Genomic DNA, 18609 nt, shown 5'->3' with positions numbered 1-18609 from the left:
AAAGTGGGACTTGAACCATTGCCCCAGGCAACCATTTCTCAGATATCATATAAAGCTGAATCAGACAGTTTTCTGGCTTGGTGTTGTGTTTCATACAAAGTTTCCATCTATTTAACCACTGTGTAAATGAAGGAGATCAAAGGTAGATCAACATAGCAACAGCATGAGGATTAAAAATGATAAGGCAGTTCAGGACCAAGGCTTTTTAATATGTGGTTTTATCTTAAAACGTAACTTTAGTTTTCAAATCTCACCATTTTGTCCCTTCTTTAGGTTTTGAACCATTGAGTATAAAAATCTCTTTCTCCCCAATTTATTACAGAACTGGATTCTTGCCTATTCAGGAAACTAGAAATATTTTGAAAGGTTTCCAGCTGCCTACACCAACTGATATTCTTGAAGAAATGATTTCAAAGTAGGTCTCTAAAGCATTAAAAATTCTGTATGTGCAATGCGTTGGAATAGATCAATTGTCTGCTTACTTTAGTTGTGTCTCAACATTTACTCTGTAAGGAGAATAATTGAAATGATAATTGCCTGTATTAGAACTGTGTGATTATAATAGGATTAGATATGTACAGAAATTGATTTTCATGCTTATGTTTGGATTGGAGTGCAATTTAGAGGCTCCAGGACTTTGAGGGGGAAAAAAGAATCATCTTGCACTCGTGATTTTTGAGAAGGCAAGAATGTGAAACTGCTGGGAGCTGATGTTTGCAGTTTGTTGGGTTTTGCTCGGGCTGCTCCAACCTAACGTTGGTGATTTAAAAACATTATTTGAATAGCTTTCAACTGTCTCTGTATATCGGAAATATTTAAACATTCTTCCAAAGCCTCAATAAGGGACAGAAGAGAAATCTCTGTTCCCCTCGCCCAAGACTCTTGGGGACAGGGTCACAATGGTTTGTGGCTGGCTTGTGTGGCAAAAAAAACTTGTTGCACCTTGCCATCTAACTCCAGGATCATGAAGTCCAGGGTGTTTAGACGTGTACATTTGTACCAGGATAAAGCAGTGCCATTAATCTAATTCCCTACTTATTCCCCTTGAACCTACTCTCCCTCCCATGCCCATAACCACCCCCCTGATTTTCTTGCAATCTTGCTACATCAGATGCAACATACATCAGCCAACTACTACCAATCAGCATGTCTTTGTGATGTGGGGGGAAATTGGATTACCTGGAGGAAACTCTTGCAGTCACAGGTTGAATATACAAACTCCACACAAGCCAGCACCAGTGATCTAAATTGAACCCAAGTCTCTGGTGATGTGTCGTTACAGTCACAGGGAGAACATACAAACTATACCCAAGACAACGCCGGTGATCTTAGAAGACTTAGAAAGTTCAACATGTCCCTAGCAACCCTCACCAACTTCTACAAATCCTCTGTAGAAAGCTTTTTTTTTGGAAGTTTCACAGCATGGTTTGGGAACAGTCCATCCAAGACCGTAAGAAATTGTAGAGAGTTGTGGATTTAGCCTAGATCACGCAAACCAACCTCCCTTATATTGATTCCATCTACACCACGCTTCCTTGGCAAGGCCGCCAATGTAATCAAGAACCAGTCTCACGCCAGTCACTCCCTCTTCTCCCCCGTTTCCCATCAGGCAAGAGGTACAGAAGTTTGAAAAAGCATATCTCCAGATTCAGGGACAGTTTTTTTCCTAGCTGCTATCAGGCAACTGAACCGTCCTTACACCAACTAGAGAACAGTCCTGACTTCCCATCTACCTCATTGGAGACCATCGAACTATCCTTAATCGGACTTTCCTGGACTTTACCTTGCACTAAACATTATTCTTTTTATCCTGTATCTGTACACTGTGGACGGCTTGATTGTAATCATGTATAGTCTTTCACTGACTGGACAGCAAGAAACAAAACACTTTTCACTGAACCTCAGCACATTGACAACAATAAAGGCAGGCGAACTGTCAAACAGGTTAAGGCAGCAAAACTATCTGACTGTGTATAATAAGGATGTGTACTTCAGTAATTTGCACAGAACAACTATATTATTGTTTTACGATATTTATTTCAAAACACTTTAAGGTTTCTGAATGTTGATGGACAAGTGGCATACAGGAATCTTGTCTTGGGCCTGAACTGGAGAGAAAATCCTGTACCACCTGCTGAAGCGAAGATCCCCATTAAGGTAAGATGTAGGACATAATATAAGTGTTGCAACTGGCTTCCTTTCATAACTTGATGTCTAAACATTGATTAAAAAGAGTTTTGTTATTATTACCAGATTGTTGGCTTTTAATGCTTTGTTGCAAAGGCCTTTTCATCATGTGCCAAGTTTGAATAGCTCTTTTTCTATGTCACCAAAGTGAGATCTATGCTTGTAGAGCCACTTTAGACTCATTACTGAAGTCACTATTTTTAATATATTTAAATAATCATTGGATTTAAAACCATTTATCCAATCGTTACAGATTTAGTTGGCTATTGATTTATTTTCTGTATATTGCATCTTTACGCTAATTAAAGCTGCTTCATTGAAGATTCACAATGTGGATTATACCAATCTTATTGAACAGCTTCTCAAAGCTGTAGAGTACCATGTCAAGAAGTGATTAAGAAGGAACTGCAGATGCTGGAAAATCGATGGTAGATAAAAATGCTGGAGAAACTCAGTGGGTGAGGCAGTGTCTATGGAGTGAAGGAAATAGGTGACATTTCGGGTCGAGACCCTTCGTCAGTCTGAAGAAAGATGTCGAAACGTCTCCTATTTCCTTCGCTCCATAGATGCTGCCTCACCTGCTGAGTTTCTCCAGCATTTTTGTCTATGACAAGAAGGGAAATGCTTTAAATAGTGTTAATTAGATTATGTACAGTATGTAATTTACAGAAATTCCACTTGAGAAAATAGAATCATTGTTTATAAATGATTGTTAATTTCCTGCATATTCCATCTGTGTGCGGACGGGACATCGAAGGACGAGAAGCGAAGAAGTGTAAGCCAAGATACCGAACGGAAATGACGGCGAAAAGCCAAATAACCAAACGGACACGACGCCTAAAAGCCAAATAACCGAAAGGGCACAACGCCGAAAGGATACAAACCTGAACGGACTCCACTCTGGAAGGACAATACGTAGAACGGATATGACGTTGAAAAGCCGCCGAACAGACATAACGTCTCCGGGGACGGGATTTGTCTGAGACCTTGTCAGCAATTGATCCAGACTCCCACATTCATCACATCACTGGCCAGGGGGGAGACGGGAGGGTGGGTAGGAGACGGGAGGGTAGAGGGGATTTTTAATTTTCCTTTGCTGCTTTTGGACTTTGCTGAATATAAAATAAAAACCCGTGTGATTGTAACTTTTGGTTGATTTAACAAAATGATAATCCAAATTGTTCCATAGATATTTACACCAACAGTAACTCTGTAACAATTATATTTTGACTACCACAATACATACACTACCATGCATCTTGAAGGCCAGTGGTCCTTTGGGTGTGAATCGAGAAACCAGACAAAAAAGGGGCTCGATCTGAAACGTCACCCATTCCTTCTCTCCAGAGATGCTGCCTGTCCTGCTGAGTTACTCCAGCAATTTGCGTCTACCTTTGGTGTAAACCAGCATCTGCAGTTCCTTCCTACACTGTTCTAGTAAATCTTGTCTGCAGTCTCTGCCGTGCTTTCGTGCTGTACAGTGCAGTGCCCAATATCCCAGCCTTAATGAAACCAATGTTATAACAAAGTTCAATACAACCTCCTTGCCTTTGCACCCCGCACCTTCAGTTACAAACCCGTGCAAATGGTTGGCATTGTTGATACTGCATACATTTTACAATTTCCCCTATCACCCTGAATGTATTTCCTTTTGGAAAGCAGAATATAGTTGATGCGATTGGTTAGATCAGACGAAAGCTGGTTCCAAAATTTGTTTAATTTCGCACAATGCATTTGATAAAGGTTTTCTTTACAACTGACCCACTTTTCCATCCCAAAGGAAATCTCTGAGCGCAAAACGACCAATACTGTCATATCACTGAACCAACTCAGCGAGCTAAGATGTTTTTTTTTAAAAAGTAATATTTTTTTGTCTGGTTTCTCGATTCACACCCAAAGGGCCACTGGCCTTCAAGATGCATGGTAGTGTATTATTGTGGTAGTCAAAATATAATTGTTACAGCGTTACTGTTGGTGTAAATATCTATGGAACCAATTTGGATTATCATTTTGTTAAATCAACCGAAAGTTCCAATCACATGGGGTTTTATTTTATATTCAGGAAAGTCCAAAAACGGCGAAGGAAATTTAACAAGCCCCCCCCCTACCTCCACCCTCCCATGTGATGGACGCGGGGGTCTGGACCATTTGCTGACAAGGTCTCGGACAAATCCCGTCCCTGGAGACGTCATGTCCGTTCTGCATATTGTCCTTTCGGCGTGGAGTCCGTTCGGGTTCGTATCCTTTCAGCGTGGTGCTCTCTCAGTTATTTTGCTTTTAGGCGGCATGCCCTTTTGGTTATTTGGCTTTTAGGCCTCGTGCCCTTTCATTTATTTGGCTTTTAGGCATCATGTCCGTTCGGTTATTTGGCTTTTCACCGTCGTTTCCTTTCGGTATCTTGGCTTCCACTTCTTTGCTTCGGCTTATCGTCCTTCGACGTCCCGTCTGGGTAACTATTTAATCAATGTTGTCAGTGTATTCCATCGATATTGTCTGTGTATTCCATGGATGTTGGCTGTGCTTCCCACAGATGTTGGCTGTGCTTTTCATGTGCTGGCTGTGGGTTTCCTTGGATACTAGCTGTGTATTCCATGAATGCTGGCTATATTTTCTATAGGTCTTGGTCATGTTTTCCACTGATGTTGGCAGATGGATGTTGCTCAATTGCTGGTATTGTTTCTGACCTGCAGTAACTCTGACATTTTCCATGTGGAAATGGATTTAATGACAGATTCGGACTTCCAAAACCATGCGTCAAAATTTCATATCCAAAACTAAAGGGCAGCAGAACCTGACTTTTTTTGTTGGTGTTTTATACTGTGAGACTTGTAGCACTTCACTGTTTTTCAACGGTTTACTATATTCTCCCCTACCATGTGCCAAATTCACGGTGAGGTTTATAAAATCATAAGGGAAATAAATAGGATGAATGCACAGACTCTTTTACGCAGGGGAGTGGAATCAAGAACCAGAGGATATAGGTTTAAGATGAGAGCCAGGGATAGGAACCAGAGGGGCAACATTTTCACACAGTGGATATGTGGAACAAATTGCATGGGGAAGTATTTGAGGCAGGTACAATAACAACATTTAAAATACATTTGGACAGGGATAGGAAAGGTTTAGAGGGATATAGGCCAAATGCAGGTAAATGGGACTATCTTAGATGGGGCATGTTGGATGGCATAGAAGAGTTGGGACAAAGGGCCTGTTTAGATCCGGTATGACTCCATGAACCTATCTTCTGAATCTGGAATGGTAGTTTCTGTGTTGAAGGACAATGGACAATAAACAATAGGTGCAGGAGTAGGTCATTCGGCCCTTCGAGCCTGCACCGCCAATCACTGTGATCATGGCTCATCATCCACAATCAGTACCCCGTTCCTGCCTTCTCCTCATATCCCTATCTTTAAGAGCTCTATCAAACTCATTCTTGAAAGCATCCAGAGAATTGGCCTCCACTGCCTTCTGAGACAGTGAATTCTACAGATTCACAACACTCTGGGTATAAAAGATTTTCCTCATCTCTGTTCTAAATGGCCTACCCCTTATTCTTAAACTGTGGCCGCTGGTTCTGGACTCTCCCAACATCAGGAACATGTTTCCTGCCTCTCGAATGTCCAATCCCTTAATAATCTTATACGTTTCAATAAGATCCATCACCGGCTCTGACCTCCCCACCATCAAAAGGATTTATCGAAGTCGCAGCCAACATCATCAGAGACCAACACCAACCATCCTGGCCACACACTCATTTCACCGTTGTCATTGGGAAGAAGGTACAGGAGCCTGAAAACTGTAACGTCCAGGTTCAGGAACAGCTTCTTCCCTTCAGCCATCAGGCTATTAAACACGACAACAATAAGCTCTGAACTACAATAGACTATTATTATTATTGCATTATATTTGTTTGTTTGTTTATTGAGTATGTGTATGTGTATATATGCACACTGAAATTTTATACACTACATCCATTGGCTCTCCCTTGCCCATTTTCTTAATTACTTCATCAAAAAATTCCAGAAGATTAGTCAAGCATGATTTCCCCTTCGTACATCCATGCTGACTCGGACCGATACTGCTATCCAAATCTGCTGCTATTTCATCTTTTATAATTGACTCCAGCATCTTCCCCACCACCGATGTCAGGCTAACTGATCTATAATTCCCTGTTTTCTCTCTCCCACCTTTTTAAAAAAGTGGGATAACATTAGCTACCCTCCAATCCACAGGAACTAATCCTGAATCTATAGAACATTGGAGAATGATCACCAATGCGTCCACAATTTCTAGAGCCACTTCCTTAAGTACCCTGGGATGCAAACAACCAGGCCCTGGAGATTTATCAGCCTTCAGTCCCATCAGGCCCTGGGGATTTATCAGTCTTCAGTCCCAACACCATTTCCTGCCTAATGTGAATTTCCTTCAGTTACTCAGTCACCCTAGGTCCTCTGGCCACTAGTACATCTGGGAGATTGTTTGTGTCTTCCTTAGTGCAGACAGATCCAAAGTACCTGTTCAACTCATCTGCCCTTTCTTGTTCCCCATAATAAATTAACCTGTTTCCGTCTTGAAGGGTCCAACTTTGGTCTTAACTATTTTTTTCCTCTTCACCTACCTAAAGAAGCTTTTACTATCCTCCTGATATTCTTGGCTAGCTTACCTTCGTACCTCATCCTTTCTCCCCATATTGCCTTTTTAGTTATCTTCTGTTGCTCTTTAAAAGTGTCCCAATCCTCTGTCTTCCCGCTCATCTTTGCTATGTTATACTATTTTATTTTGATACTGTCCTTAACTCCCCTGGACAGCCATGGTCGCCTCTTACTCCCCTTAGAATCTTTCTTCCTCTTTGGAATGAACTAATCCTGGATCTTCTGTATTATTCCCAGAAATGCCTGCCACTGTCATCCCTGCTAGGGTCTCTTTCCAATCAACTTTAGCCAGCTTCTCCCTCATGGCTCCATAGTCTCCTTTGCTCAACTGTAATACTGACACTTCCAATTTTCTCTTCTCCCTCTCAAATTGTAGATTAAAATTGTATGAAATATATTATGGTCACTACCTCCTAACGGCTCCTTTACCTCGAGTTCTACACCATTACATTTATCCTGGAAAGGTGACTAAATATTCCTCTCCCAAAACATTAAATGCATGATCAGGACATTGAAGCATGGGTAAAATAATTTTAGGTTGAGAACAAATATCAAGTTTTATTCTTTCTGTTTATCATTTCAGCTTTACACCAGGAGTTCAGAGTTTCCAATTATACAAGTGAAGAGTATCAACTACATAGCTTTCATAGAAGATTTGTTCGGCAAACAGGAATAAAATTATTCAAAGTGGGTCATCTTTATCTTATTCACAGAAAAGTGTTTGTTTAAATATTTTTTTAGACATTGGTACATATGAAAAGTCAAATGTCTTTCTAGTTGTTAACATAATTGCAGTTAGACATCAACTAAATCAATAACAAAACAAGATTTTCACTTGTGTGTACCTCATCCATAGAAGTAATTTATGTCTAATGGATTAATTAACTGACAATAAATGAGAATATTAAAAAATGTCACACATTTTGTGGGTAATATTTTTTTCACTAATTTAATTTTGAGACAAGGTCTCAAAAGTGATTTTCACTTCTCCATTACTCAACTAGAGGGACTAGACGATAGGCAGAGATTGAGTAGGCTGGGACTCTATTCCTTGGAGTGCAGTAGGTTGAGGGGCGATCATATAAAGGTGTATAAGATCATGAGAAGGAATAGATCGGGTAGATGCACAGTCTCTTGCCCATAGTAGGTGAACCGAGGACCAGAGGACATAGATTCAAGGTGAAGGGGAAAAGATCTGCGATAGGAATCTGCGGTAGCTTTTTCACACAAAGGGTGGTGGATGTATGGAACAAGCTGTTAGAGGAGGTAGTTGAGGCAGGGACTATTCCAACATTTAAGAAGCAGTTAGACAGACACATGGATAGGACAGGTTTGGAGGGATAAGCACCAAATGTTGGCAGGTGGGACAAGTGTAGATGGGACATGTCGGTCGGTGTGGGCAAGTTGGGCTGAAGGGCCTGTTTCAACACTGTATCACTCTATGACTATAACTGATGGAGACCATAAGGAGCAGAATTTGGCTATTTGGCCCATTTACCTGTTCCCTGTAATTTTTACATTAAGTAATCAGCATTACCAGAGCTCGTCAAAAGCCTGATAAAATGCTTTAAATGACTGTCCATTAATACATAAAGCCTCCTGATCACATTCCTTGCTATAAATAGTGGGCAACAACCAATTCTGGTGCCATGTGAATAGATATGTACATGCTTTAACTTAAATTGATTAAACATTCAGCCAATATCATGATTTAATAGCTCAGCTCTTCTGCAGATTAAAATTGTTGATTTTTTTTGATTATGGTGGTTGAATAACTTGGAAGCTGTGGGTTTGTGAAAATTGGGCTCCTTTTTTCACCGTTCATTCTGGCTGGAGGAACAACATACATACAACTCGGTGATACAGACAACATGATGCTGCAACGCAGGAAGACAGCAGGTTGGAAGAAGGGTTGGAAGACATCCTTATGCTCCTGGAAGATGAGATATAGGCTGAGAATAACACATTGCACAATCAGAGCTTCAGTGTTTATGAAGTTTGTCAGAAATCAGGGTCACTAGGAAATTTGTTGTAAAAGAGGAACAGTATATACAGCCAGAGTTGGCAATGCAATGTAAACCTTCAGACTTTAACTTTCTTTGCCTCCAGCTTTTACTAGTTTAAAGCAGAGGATATCATTGACATAATTCAGCAGTTCCTTTTTGCATGAAGTATTTATATTACAAATACTTTCTTCATGCCCCCTATGGAAAACTCTTTGCATATGAAACATAGTGTTTTTTTGGAAAATAGCATGGCTCTAGTTTAAGGCTCCAGATGTACCTACCTCTGAGTTTGATCTATATACAAAATCAAATTCATAGCTTATAGCAGCTATCACATTAATCTAAAACGCAATAGACCCACTTTTCAGAATGTGGCAGAAATATTCTTAAAGATCATTCAATTAAAAATAAGGAAGTGTTCATAATGACCCTTCCATTGGTCTCCAGAGTAAAGAAAGGGAATATACAAGGAATACTAAAAATATATGAAGAGGATTTATGAATATATGAACAGTATTAACTAAGCAAAAATAATGGTATGAGAAGATAATGCAACCAGACGATGAAAAATATTCAACATTTACTGGTTTCCACCATATAAAAGATGATACAAACAAAATTGCAATGTTATTATTGTAAATTGCCTGTGTTACATATGGATTGATTCTGAAGATACTTCACTAACCGAGCATTTTCACACTGAAATCTCCAGGACCTGGATATATTGAGAAATCACAGCTGATGTCTCTATAATATGTATTCAGTTGAGAACGCTGGCAGGAAGTTTAGATAATAATCTGTGCAGAGCTGAAGCATTCTTGCTAACTTAATTTCGAACTATGTCCCCAAGTCAGACCCCAGGCTCATCTACTTAGCTTGCAGTACTTTCACTTCTGAGTTGGGAAGTTGCGACTTCAGAACCTTAACACAAAAAAATAATCTGATGTGACCTTCCATTGCAGTGCTAGAATTTTAGACGTACTGCATTTAGATGGGTCTTTAAACCCCGGTCCTGTACAATGCATTGTCAGCTTTCAGATCAGAACTTCCTTTGCCTCAAGCTTTTATTCTTACCCTGGCAGGTGTATAAGATTCAATAGCATTACTTCAAGGAAAAGCAGTTGAGTTATTACCGCGATTTATGCATCCATAAACAACACTACGCAGATCACTGAGTATTCATGTTGTGGAACCTTACTGTTTAGAACTTGGTTGCCAAGTTTCTTCCATTAAAACAATGACTAAACTTAGAAAATGTTTAGCACTGTAAAGTGCTTTACAATGTCATAAAAGTCACCATATAAATATAATTATTTTGATCTTCGACCTTCTGGGTGATTGCATATCTGATCACATTCATGAGATTAGGAAGCTCTTGGTAATTTAAAATAATTCATCTGTTTATGTGGAAGAAATTAATTTAGAGGGAAATTAAAGGAAAATGAAAAGCGGAGACTTTGCAGGTTTGCTTCAAGTGACTTTATTGCATGATATCAGTTATGGTGGCAGTTAACTGACTTCACAGCAGAATTAGCCGACTGCTATACTGTGCAGTAAACAACTTTTGTTTTTTGTTAGATACAACTATACGAAAATATACTTCATCCTTGGCTATATGTTTTCCTATAACTACCATCTACTACATGGGTATTAATTATTTAATGAGTCATAATATCTATATTACTAAAAGTCTGATCTTGACCGCTTCCTATTCTGTATATTGATTTTAGAAAAAAGTCTGCCACTTACGGCTGTGTTTTTTGGGCATCTTACTCAGAGTCCCCCTCCACTGCGCAGGACAAGAGGGTTTTTCCCATCGATGAAAAATAAAAGAGTTATTAATGTTTAAAAAATGTTGCGATTCTCTCTCCTGAAGGCAGCGCCCCTTCTGGAGGGACTATAAAACCCGGAAGTGTTGATTGCCTCAGTCAGTCTCTGCAAGATGGGGGAGCGAGAGGGTCACGTCTCTCAGTCTGAGCTGTGAATAACACTGAACACATGTCTACTAAACTGTGAGTGGTTTTACTGACCTGTCAGTGCCCTTAATGTGGTTTGAAAATATAGTTTGGAAATGCTAAAGCTGTGTTGCCTTTGGTTTGGAAATGCTAAAGCTGTGTTGCGGTTGCTAAAGCTGTGTTGCCTTTGGTTTGGAAATGCTAAAGCTGTGTTGCCTTTGGCCTATTTAAAGTTGCCTTGCCTAATTAAAGTTGCCTTGCCTAATTAAAGTTGCCTTGCCTAATTAATGTTGCCTTGCCTAATTAATGTTGCCTTGCCTTCTATATAATTAAAAGTCTAATCTTGACACTTCCTGTTTGCGCTTTATATTGATTGTAGAAAAACCACTAAGACGTACGGCTATGATTTTTGGTCATCTTACCCAGAGTCCCCCTCCACTCATCAGGTGCCGGGAATTTTTCCCATCGATAAAAAATAAAAGAGTTATTAGTGTTTAAAAAATGTTGACAGGAGAGAGAATCTCAATCACACCATGAAGGCCACGCCCCTTCTGGTGGGAGGGGGGAGGGACTATAAAACCCAGAAGTGTGGGTGGGGCTCAGTCTCTGCAAGATGGAGGGGGGGGAAAGGTCAAGACTCGCTGTCTTTAGTGGCCTTGCACCCTGCTTGAAATGGTATGAAACTGCACTTGAATTTGGTGGCCTTGCACCCTGCTTGAAATGGAATTTCAAGGAATAGCCGTGAGTCAATTGCCAGCCCACCAGCCGTGAGTGAGTGAGCTGCCGGCACAACAGGCTTGAGTGACTGAGCCGCCAGCCCAAGAATCTATTTGGCCCACAATGTCCATACTAGGCCTCTGGAAACCAGTCCCTTCAGCCCACAACACCCATACTAGCGTTCCAGAAAGCCCCCCCCCCACTGGCCACCAATATTGGAATTGGTGGAGAGGTGGAATATTGCGTTGGGGGACCAGCCCTCCCGTGTGATGCTGGGGCCCAACGGGTCCCACTTAGTCTAGTCCTTTCTATTTATGTCAATCTTATTCAACAACAGATGGTTAATACAAGTCAAACATAATACAAGGGCATCTTGTCATTATTCTGTCTCACCTTTTAGGCAGAAGCGCCACCATCCCCACTCCGAGCCAATCATAAAGCCCCCATTACCTGCAACATTTCCATGCTACTAACGGTAGGATGGCCTACTGTAACTTTCGGTAGAGGAAAACAAGTTTCCTTATCTCTGTCCTATCTTTGTTATGTTTACATTCACCATTCACCACATTCCCAGACGAGGTAAAGCGTCTGATCTTATTTTGCCAATTCCCACGAACCTGGTCATCGAGAGATGCCAATTGCCACCTCAACACACCCTTTCGTTACCTTGTTCAATTCCAATCAAATTAAGTAAGAAAGGATTTTAATATTTTCTTCCACAGTGCCCTCCTTGTTGATCTTTATGATCAACGCATATTATAGTTTCATTAATTAGGCGCAAAAAGGGAGGCATATGTGTCCGATTATAATTTGGTTGGAACCAGTCCTTGAGCTCGCAAAGGGATACCTCCTTCAGCATGCGTAGGGATATGGGCACAAACCCAACATCCTAATCATCCCGCTCAGATAAGCAGTGTCCATGGTGTTCTATGTGAAAGCTGTTAGTTGAATTTCGTACTCCAACTTCTACCTTCATCCTGTTCTCGTAACTATCTATGCCTCACTTCACCCTCATGTCCTCTATGATCCCATAAAAGGTTAGTATATCTATAAGTATTTAATACTACAAAGTTAGTTAATAAAGAATATGTCTACATTTTGTCACTTTTTATCATCATCTTATCACTACAATGTTTTACGGTTTATCGTGTTTCCTTCTCCTCAAGGGTTCCGTCTGAGTGATGCAGTTTACATTTGGTGGTATGTATCCAATCGGGTTTTTCTTTTACATTTACTGCTGTCTGTGTTGGTAGCAGCACCAAATATGATCCTTTCCATCTAGGAGAGATAGAATCTTTGTTTATTGCTTGCACATAAACCTGATCTCCTGGTTTAAACGGGTGACCTGTGCCTGTTTTCCTTTCACATAGATTTTACCAACTGTTTCACACATGGCTTAAGCATATCTTTTTTCATTGTTCCATATCAGGCTTCTCAGGCGTCATCAGGGGTCGGGTTCCTGTTGTCATAGGTCGCTGTCGCCCCATCACTATCCCGTGAGGTGTTAGGCCTGTGTTTTTATCTTTCTGATTTCCCAGGGCATACATCACTATGGGCATGGTGTCTGACCACAACAACCTATTTTGCTGGCATACTTTGGCCAAAGTAGCTATTATTTCCTATTTACTCGTTCTACCATCCCCGAGGACTGTGGTTGATATGGTATGTGTAATTTCCACGGGAAACCAAGAGCCTTCAATAGGTTCTGAACTAATTTACTGGTAAAATGAGTTCCTCTATCACTGTTTATTCCCAGGAGTATCCCAAATCTAGGTATTATTTATTTCATTAAAATATTGACTACTATCCTTGTATCATCCCGCTTAGTTGGATGTGCTTCCACCCATCTGGAGAACATATCAACTATGACCAGAATGTACCTCACACCCTTTGCTGCAGTCTTATATACAAAATCAATTTGCAAATTCTCAAAAGGCATTTCAGGTTGTACTAGGTGATCACATTTTGCAGGTTTCTTCCCTCTATTATTTTGTTGACTTGCCAGACATGTTCCTGCAACCTTTATTACTGTTATACTGGGTGCAAACCATTGCTGGGACAATGCGTGTGCCATACCCCCATTTTCCCATGTGAGCCTGTCCATGGGCTAGGCGAGACGGGGCCAAATATAGGCTCCTGGGACAAACTATATGACCATCAGGGTCGACTCGGATAATGGGATCTTGATAGCACCCTGATTTGCTGCAGGAATTATTTTCCAGGAGTGATCCTAGGCTCCGGGCATCCTGTAACTGGGTTACAACAATGCTAACCGGGAGCTTTCTTTGTGCAAACTCAATTTTAGCCACTTGTAATTGCAGGGTGTGCCGTAGGGCAACCTTTTTGGCTACATAATCAGCTGATCTGTTTCCCTTTGATGTATCATCCGATGATGTATGGCCTTGCATTTAATATCTGCGATTTCCTGTGGCAATAGGACAGCATCCAGTAAAGTTAAGACCAGTTTATCATGCTTAATAGTCTTTCCCGTTGATGTGATGAATCTTCTATTTTTCTATAACTGCCCAAAGTCTTGTACAACCCCATACGCATAGCGAGAATCTGTGTAGATATTAGCACTTTTATCTTTTGCCAATATGCAGGCACGAGTCAGGGCATACAGCTCAGCTCCTGCTAATAATCTGTCATCGCTAAGTCGAAGTGAAGAGCCATCAGTAAATGGACCAGGTCAGGAATATCAATCGGATGACTAAGTCCAGCCAGGGAATGGTAGTGGCTTCTACAAGCAATAGACAATCATGGTCACATCCTTCTTCTGGCAGTGGCACAAAGGTAGCTGGGTTTATAGCAGGCAAACACTGACAAGTATAGTTCAGATGTTATGAGAAGATAACTTCATATCCTGTTCTTCTAGTGGCTGTGAAATGCTGTGTGGCTGCAGAGTTGCATAATAACATCACAGCATGAATATTCACTACATATTGGTGATCAAGAACGATGGCGATTGATTTTTCTATCATTGTAGTTGTCGCCACTACAGCTTGCAAGCAGTCTGGCGTGCCGTTTATTACAGCTGGTAAAGCCACAGAATAATAGGCTCCCGGTCTTTTCCCCTGCGCCATTCATTTAGTCTCTTTCGGGATTGGCAGAATAGGAGTATTACACGGACTTTGCGTTTTCACTAATACTCCTTGTAATAAACGCATGATGACTTTAGCTATCCCTCCTTCAGCTTCCGGGATCAGTCGTTATTGTTTTAAACATGGCAGGGCACCACCCTTTTTTAAAGTCACTTTATGCTTAGGGGCTGAATGCACTCTCCCTACCTGATTCTTATGCTTTGCCCATCGTTCAGAGGGTCTTTGGACCAGAGCCATTGGAAACCTTGGCGGATCCTCAGTAAGCGGCTGTTGCTTTTCAAAAATACGTCCCATTCCTTTCAGACCCACGTGATCTTTCCTTTGGTATCATTAAATAAGTCAATCTGGACCTCTCCTTTTGCCATTGGCAATTTTAAAACATGAATTGACTGTTTGTCCGTCAGCCTTTTTACCATCTCCCCTATTTCCTCCACTGCTGGAGATCTAATAGCTATGGTCAAGTTTGACTCAGAGGTGTCCCATCTCAAATCGATTCCTTTGGTTTTGGGAGAGGTGAACTACTATTCCTAATCCCATGACCCAAAAAAACAAAGAAGGGGTCGCTGTTAATTGTTCGAGTTTATTCAACCAGAGGGAGACTTTTTCCTGGTACCCGGGATTAAGAAGGTCCGTATATAATGCTATGCAATGCGTCCGCTTATTTTCTTGGCTTGTTTCAACAAGATACTATAAACACTGGCCTTTTGAATCCTGCACTCTTGGCAGGGCACAATGGAGTCGGCTGACCAATTGACTGCATGGATTGCTACTCAATTGGCAACAGTATAGGATGGGCACATTTTGCCCTTGTTCTTTCTCATTAATTAAATTTAGCAATTGATGGGTCCGATTTTGAGGTGGTTCCATAAACATGCCGTCTGTGGTGCAGTGTAAGACCGCTCTCAGTTTGCACAGAGCCTGCTTTCCCAGTAACGGGAGTGGGGCCGTTCTAGAGATGATAAAAGTATCACTAAGGGGCGTGCCATTTACCTGTATATGAGTGGGTTCTGATAAAGATTCTATCATGGGGACACCGGCAACCCCAATAGTATTAATATTAGACTGGCTGATGGGGATGTCTACGGAGGGGGGAGGGGGAAAGGGGGGGATGGGTACAGATGACATAGGGGCCAATTTATAAGCTTGAGCCTATCGGGGCATCAAACAATTTACTAGTTTGAACAGCCAGAGGCCCATTGTCAGCTAGGGGCACTCTGGCATGTTCCTCTCACTTACTCCTAATCCGGGCTGTAAAATCCGGGATCGGCTCATCTTTGTGTTGCAAACATCGCACCACCTCCCCAATGTCACTATGTTTTCTCGTTCCCCCCATTATAGCTTCCTTTCGTTTGCGGGCCAACCAGTGAGTGAGGGACTCATTTCCCTGAGCCTGTTGATCATCATTTCCTCGCCAATCTCCATTTTCTCCAGGAGGAACTGCAAACCTATTTTTTTGGGTCGCCCTCGAGGCTCCATGTGCACTTTTCAGCAGCATTTGCACATACCCTGGGAGGGGCTGTAAATGCTGTACATCTGATTTAACCAATTAAGAAATGCAGTGGGCTTTCTTAAGGGATCCGGAGCTTCACCTGGGGTCCAGGGTTTCAATACCGGGACTTCTCCTATCATAATACTGTATCAGTGTCTCGGGCTTAGACGCTTCTCCTACATACATCATCTGGAGCTTTGTTTGCTCATCTTTCTTTTTGGGTAATAAGGTATAACATTCATAATTGATAAATCTTGTCTGGGAATATGGTGAATGTAAGCATAACAAAGATAGGACAGAGATAAGGAAGCTTGTTTTCCACTACTGGAAGTTACAGTAGACCACCACGCCCCATACCGCTTGTAGCATAGAAATGTTTCAGGTAATGGGGGGGTTTATGATTGGCTTGGAGTGGGGATGGTGGCGCGGTCCGCCTAAAAGGTGAGATCGAATTATGTCAAGATGCCCTTGGATTATGTTTGACTTGTATTAACCATTTGTTGTTGAATAAGATTGACATAAACAGAAAGTATATTATGACCAATGAAATAATTAATACCCACTATAAATTGTAGTTATAGGAAAACATATAGCCACAGATGAAGTATATTTTCATATAGTTGTATCTAACAAAAAACAAAAGTTGTTTACCGCACAGTACCAGTGTCGGATAATTCTGCTGTGAAGTCAGAGAACTGGTGAGCAGTTAACTGCCGCCATCTCTCCATGATATCATGCAATAAAGACACTTGAAGCATTTCATTTTCCTTTAATTTCCCTCCAAATTAATTTCTTCCACTGTTTATATGCATGGTTGAAATATTGCCATATTTTATGTCTGTGTGAGGGAGAAATCAAAGAGTAGTTTGACCAATCTACTGAAGAGCAGAATTTTCAATACTGCCGCCTCAGTACCACACTGAAATGTCACTCCAGTCTTAATTATTCCAGTTCAGCAACCCATTTTATCTGAATCGTATTTCTTCATCAAACTCCTGGACGTTCCAAAACCCGAGGTCTGAAGACATTGGCCTCAACAAATTCCCCAGCAGGTCACATCATAATCCTGACTGTCCTACGAATGCACTACTGTACATTCATGAAAAAACACCCAGGGGCCCTAATTAGTGGATGTGGGCCTTTAAGCAAAGTTCATCGATTATTGTTCAACCTTTGTGTTTCTTGAGAAGATGGTGGTGAGGCTCCAACTTGAATAACTAGAATCTGTAAGATGAAACTGCTCCCCAGAGGACTATTGTGTTTGAGTTCTGACACCATGGGATGTAATTCCAAGAGTGGTGTGTGACTTAGAAGATTTCTTCTGTCACCTTCCTCTGCCCCTAATGGTCCCGTTCTTATGAATCGTAGAGGAAGCAACTTTGGGAGGTGCTATCAAAAGGATTCAGGTATATTTTTGCTGTGAATATTTTAGATGCTCCAGGATCTGGGAATCTTTAGAACACCATCATTCATTGTATTCTCCCTTTCCGCTATCAGCTTTTTAAAATTCCCAGCCTTAAGACCACACTACCATGTCTCTGATCTACCATTTTTACTTAAGATGTCAGCAAAGAAGCACTGCATCTTCCAAATCAGGACCAACCAATGGAGTAGAATTGTGGGACAGAAAAGACTCTGGAAGGTAAGTTGTTTTTCTTTCTTTGTGGATAACAAGAGCAAAGAGGCTGCATTATATTGGCTTGTTTGTCCTACCTTCCAGTGAAGTAATTTAGATGAGGCATCTTGGTCATCATGGACAAGGGTCTGTTTCTGTGCAATATGACTATAATACATCTGATAAAGTCTGACATAACTCCAGGGCGAGTTAGAGTCAAAGTGTAATACAGTGCAACAACAGGTTCTTTGTGCCACCTCTTAGATAACCATCTTTGCTGTTCACTGCCCCATCAATGTTCGTGTCTTCCGCAAACTTAGCAAACCTGTTAACACCATTTACATCCAAATTGTTAATATACGGGCGGGGTTATACTGAGTCAATGGGCGGTATGGTGGCGCAGCGGTAGAGTCGCTTTCTTATGGCGCCAGAGACCTGGTTCAACCCTGACTACGATTGCTGTCAATATGGAATTTGTACGTTCTCCCTGGGTTTTCTCCGGGTACTCTGGTATCCTGCCACACTCCAAAGACATGCAGGTTTGTTAGTTAATTGGCTTCTGTAAATTGTCCCAAGTATGTAGGATAAAACTAGTGTATGGGTGATCACTGGTCAGCACGACAGTGGGCGGAACGGTCTGTTTCCACCCTGTATCTCTAATGTATAAAGATGATAAACAAGTGGACTGATCCTGGTGGCACAACGCTGGCCACAAGCCTCCACCTTGAGTTAAACCCTCATCTATCGCCTCTGACTTTACATTAAGCTAATTCTGTATTCCGTTGGTTAGCTCACCTAACTTCCCATGTGATCTAACCTGCAGGAAATGTCCAAGATCATGCTAAAGTCCATTTAGACATCTACTGTCCTGCCATCATCAATCCTCT

The 18609-nt window shown here is 41.3% G+C and overlaps 1 protein-coding gene across 1 annotated transcript in view; it reads left to right on the top strand.

Annotated features, from left to right (window-relative positions):
* Nucleotides 1–7760, top strand: part of efhc2 (EF-hand domain (C-terminal) containing 2) — a 61377-nt gene extending 53617 nt beyond the window's left edge. The window contains exons 13-15 of the mRNA XM_055644639.1: nucleotides 323–415; nucleotides 2055–2157; nucleotides 7423–7760. Coding sequence (XP_055500614.1) covers nucleotides 323–415; nucleotides 2055–2157; nucleotides 7423–7515 — 289 coding nt within the window. The 3' untranslated portion in view covers nucleotides 7516–7760. The remainder of the gene's footprint in view (nucleotides 1–322; nucleotides 416–2054; nucleotides 2158–7422) is intronic.
* Nucleotides 7761–18609: the final 10849 nt, after the last annotated feature.

Source organism: Leucoraja erinacea, chromosome 13, assembly GCF_028641065.1.
Source record: "Leucoraja erinacea ecotype New England chromosome 13, Leri_hhj_1, whole genome shotgun sequence".
Lineage (NCBI taxonomy): Eukaryota > Metazoa > Chordata > Chondrichthyes > Rajiformes > Rajidae > Leucoraja > Leucoraja erinaceus.
The sequence above is the reverse complement of the archived record's forward strand: the minus strand, read 5'-3'. Positions and strand labels throughout refer to the sequence as shown.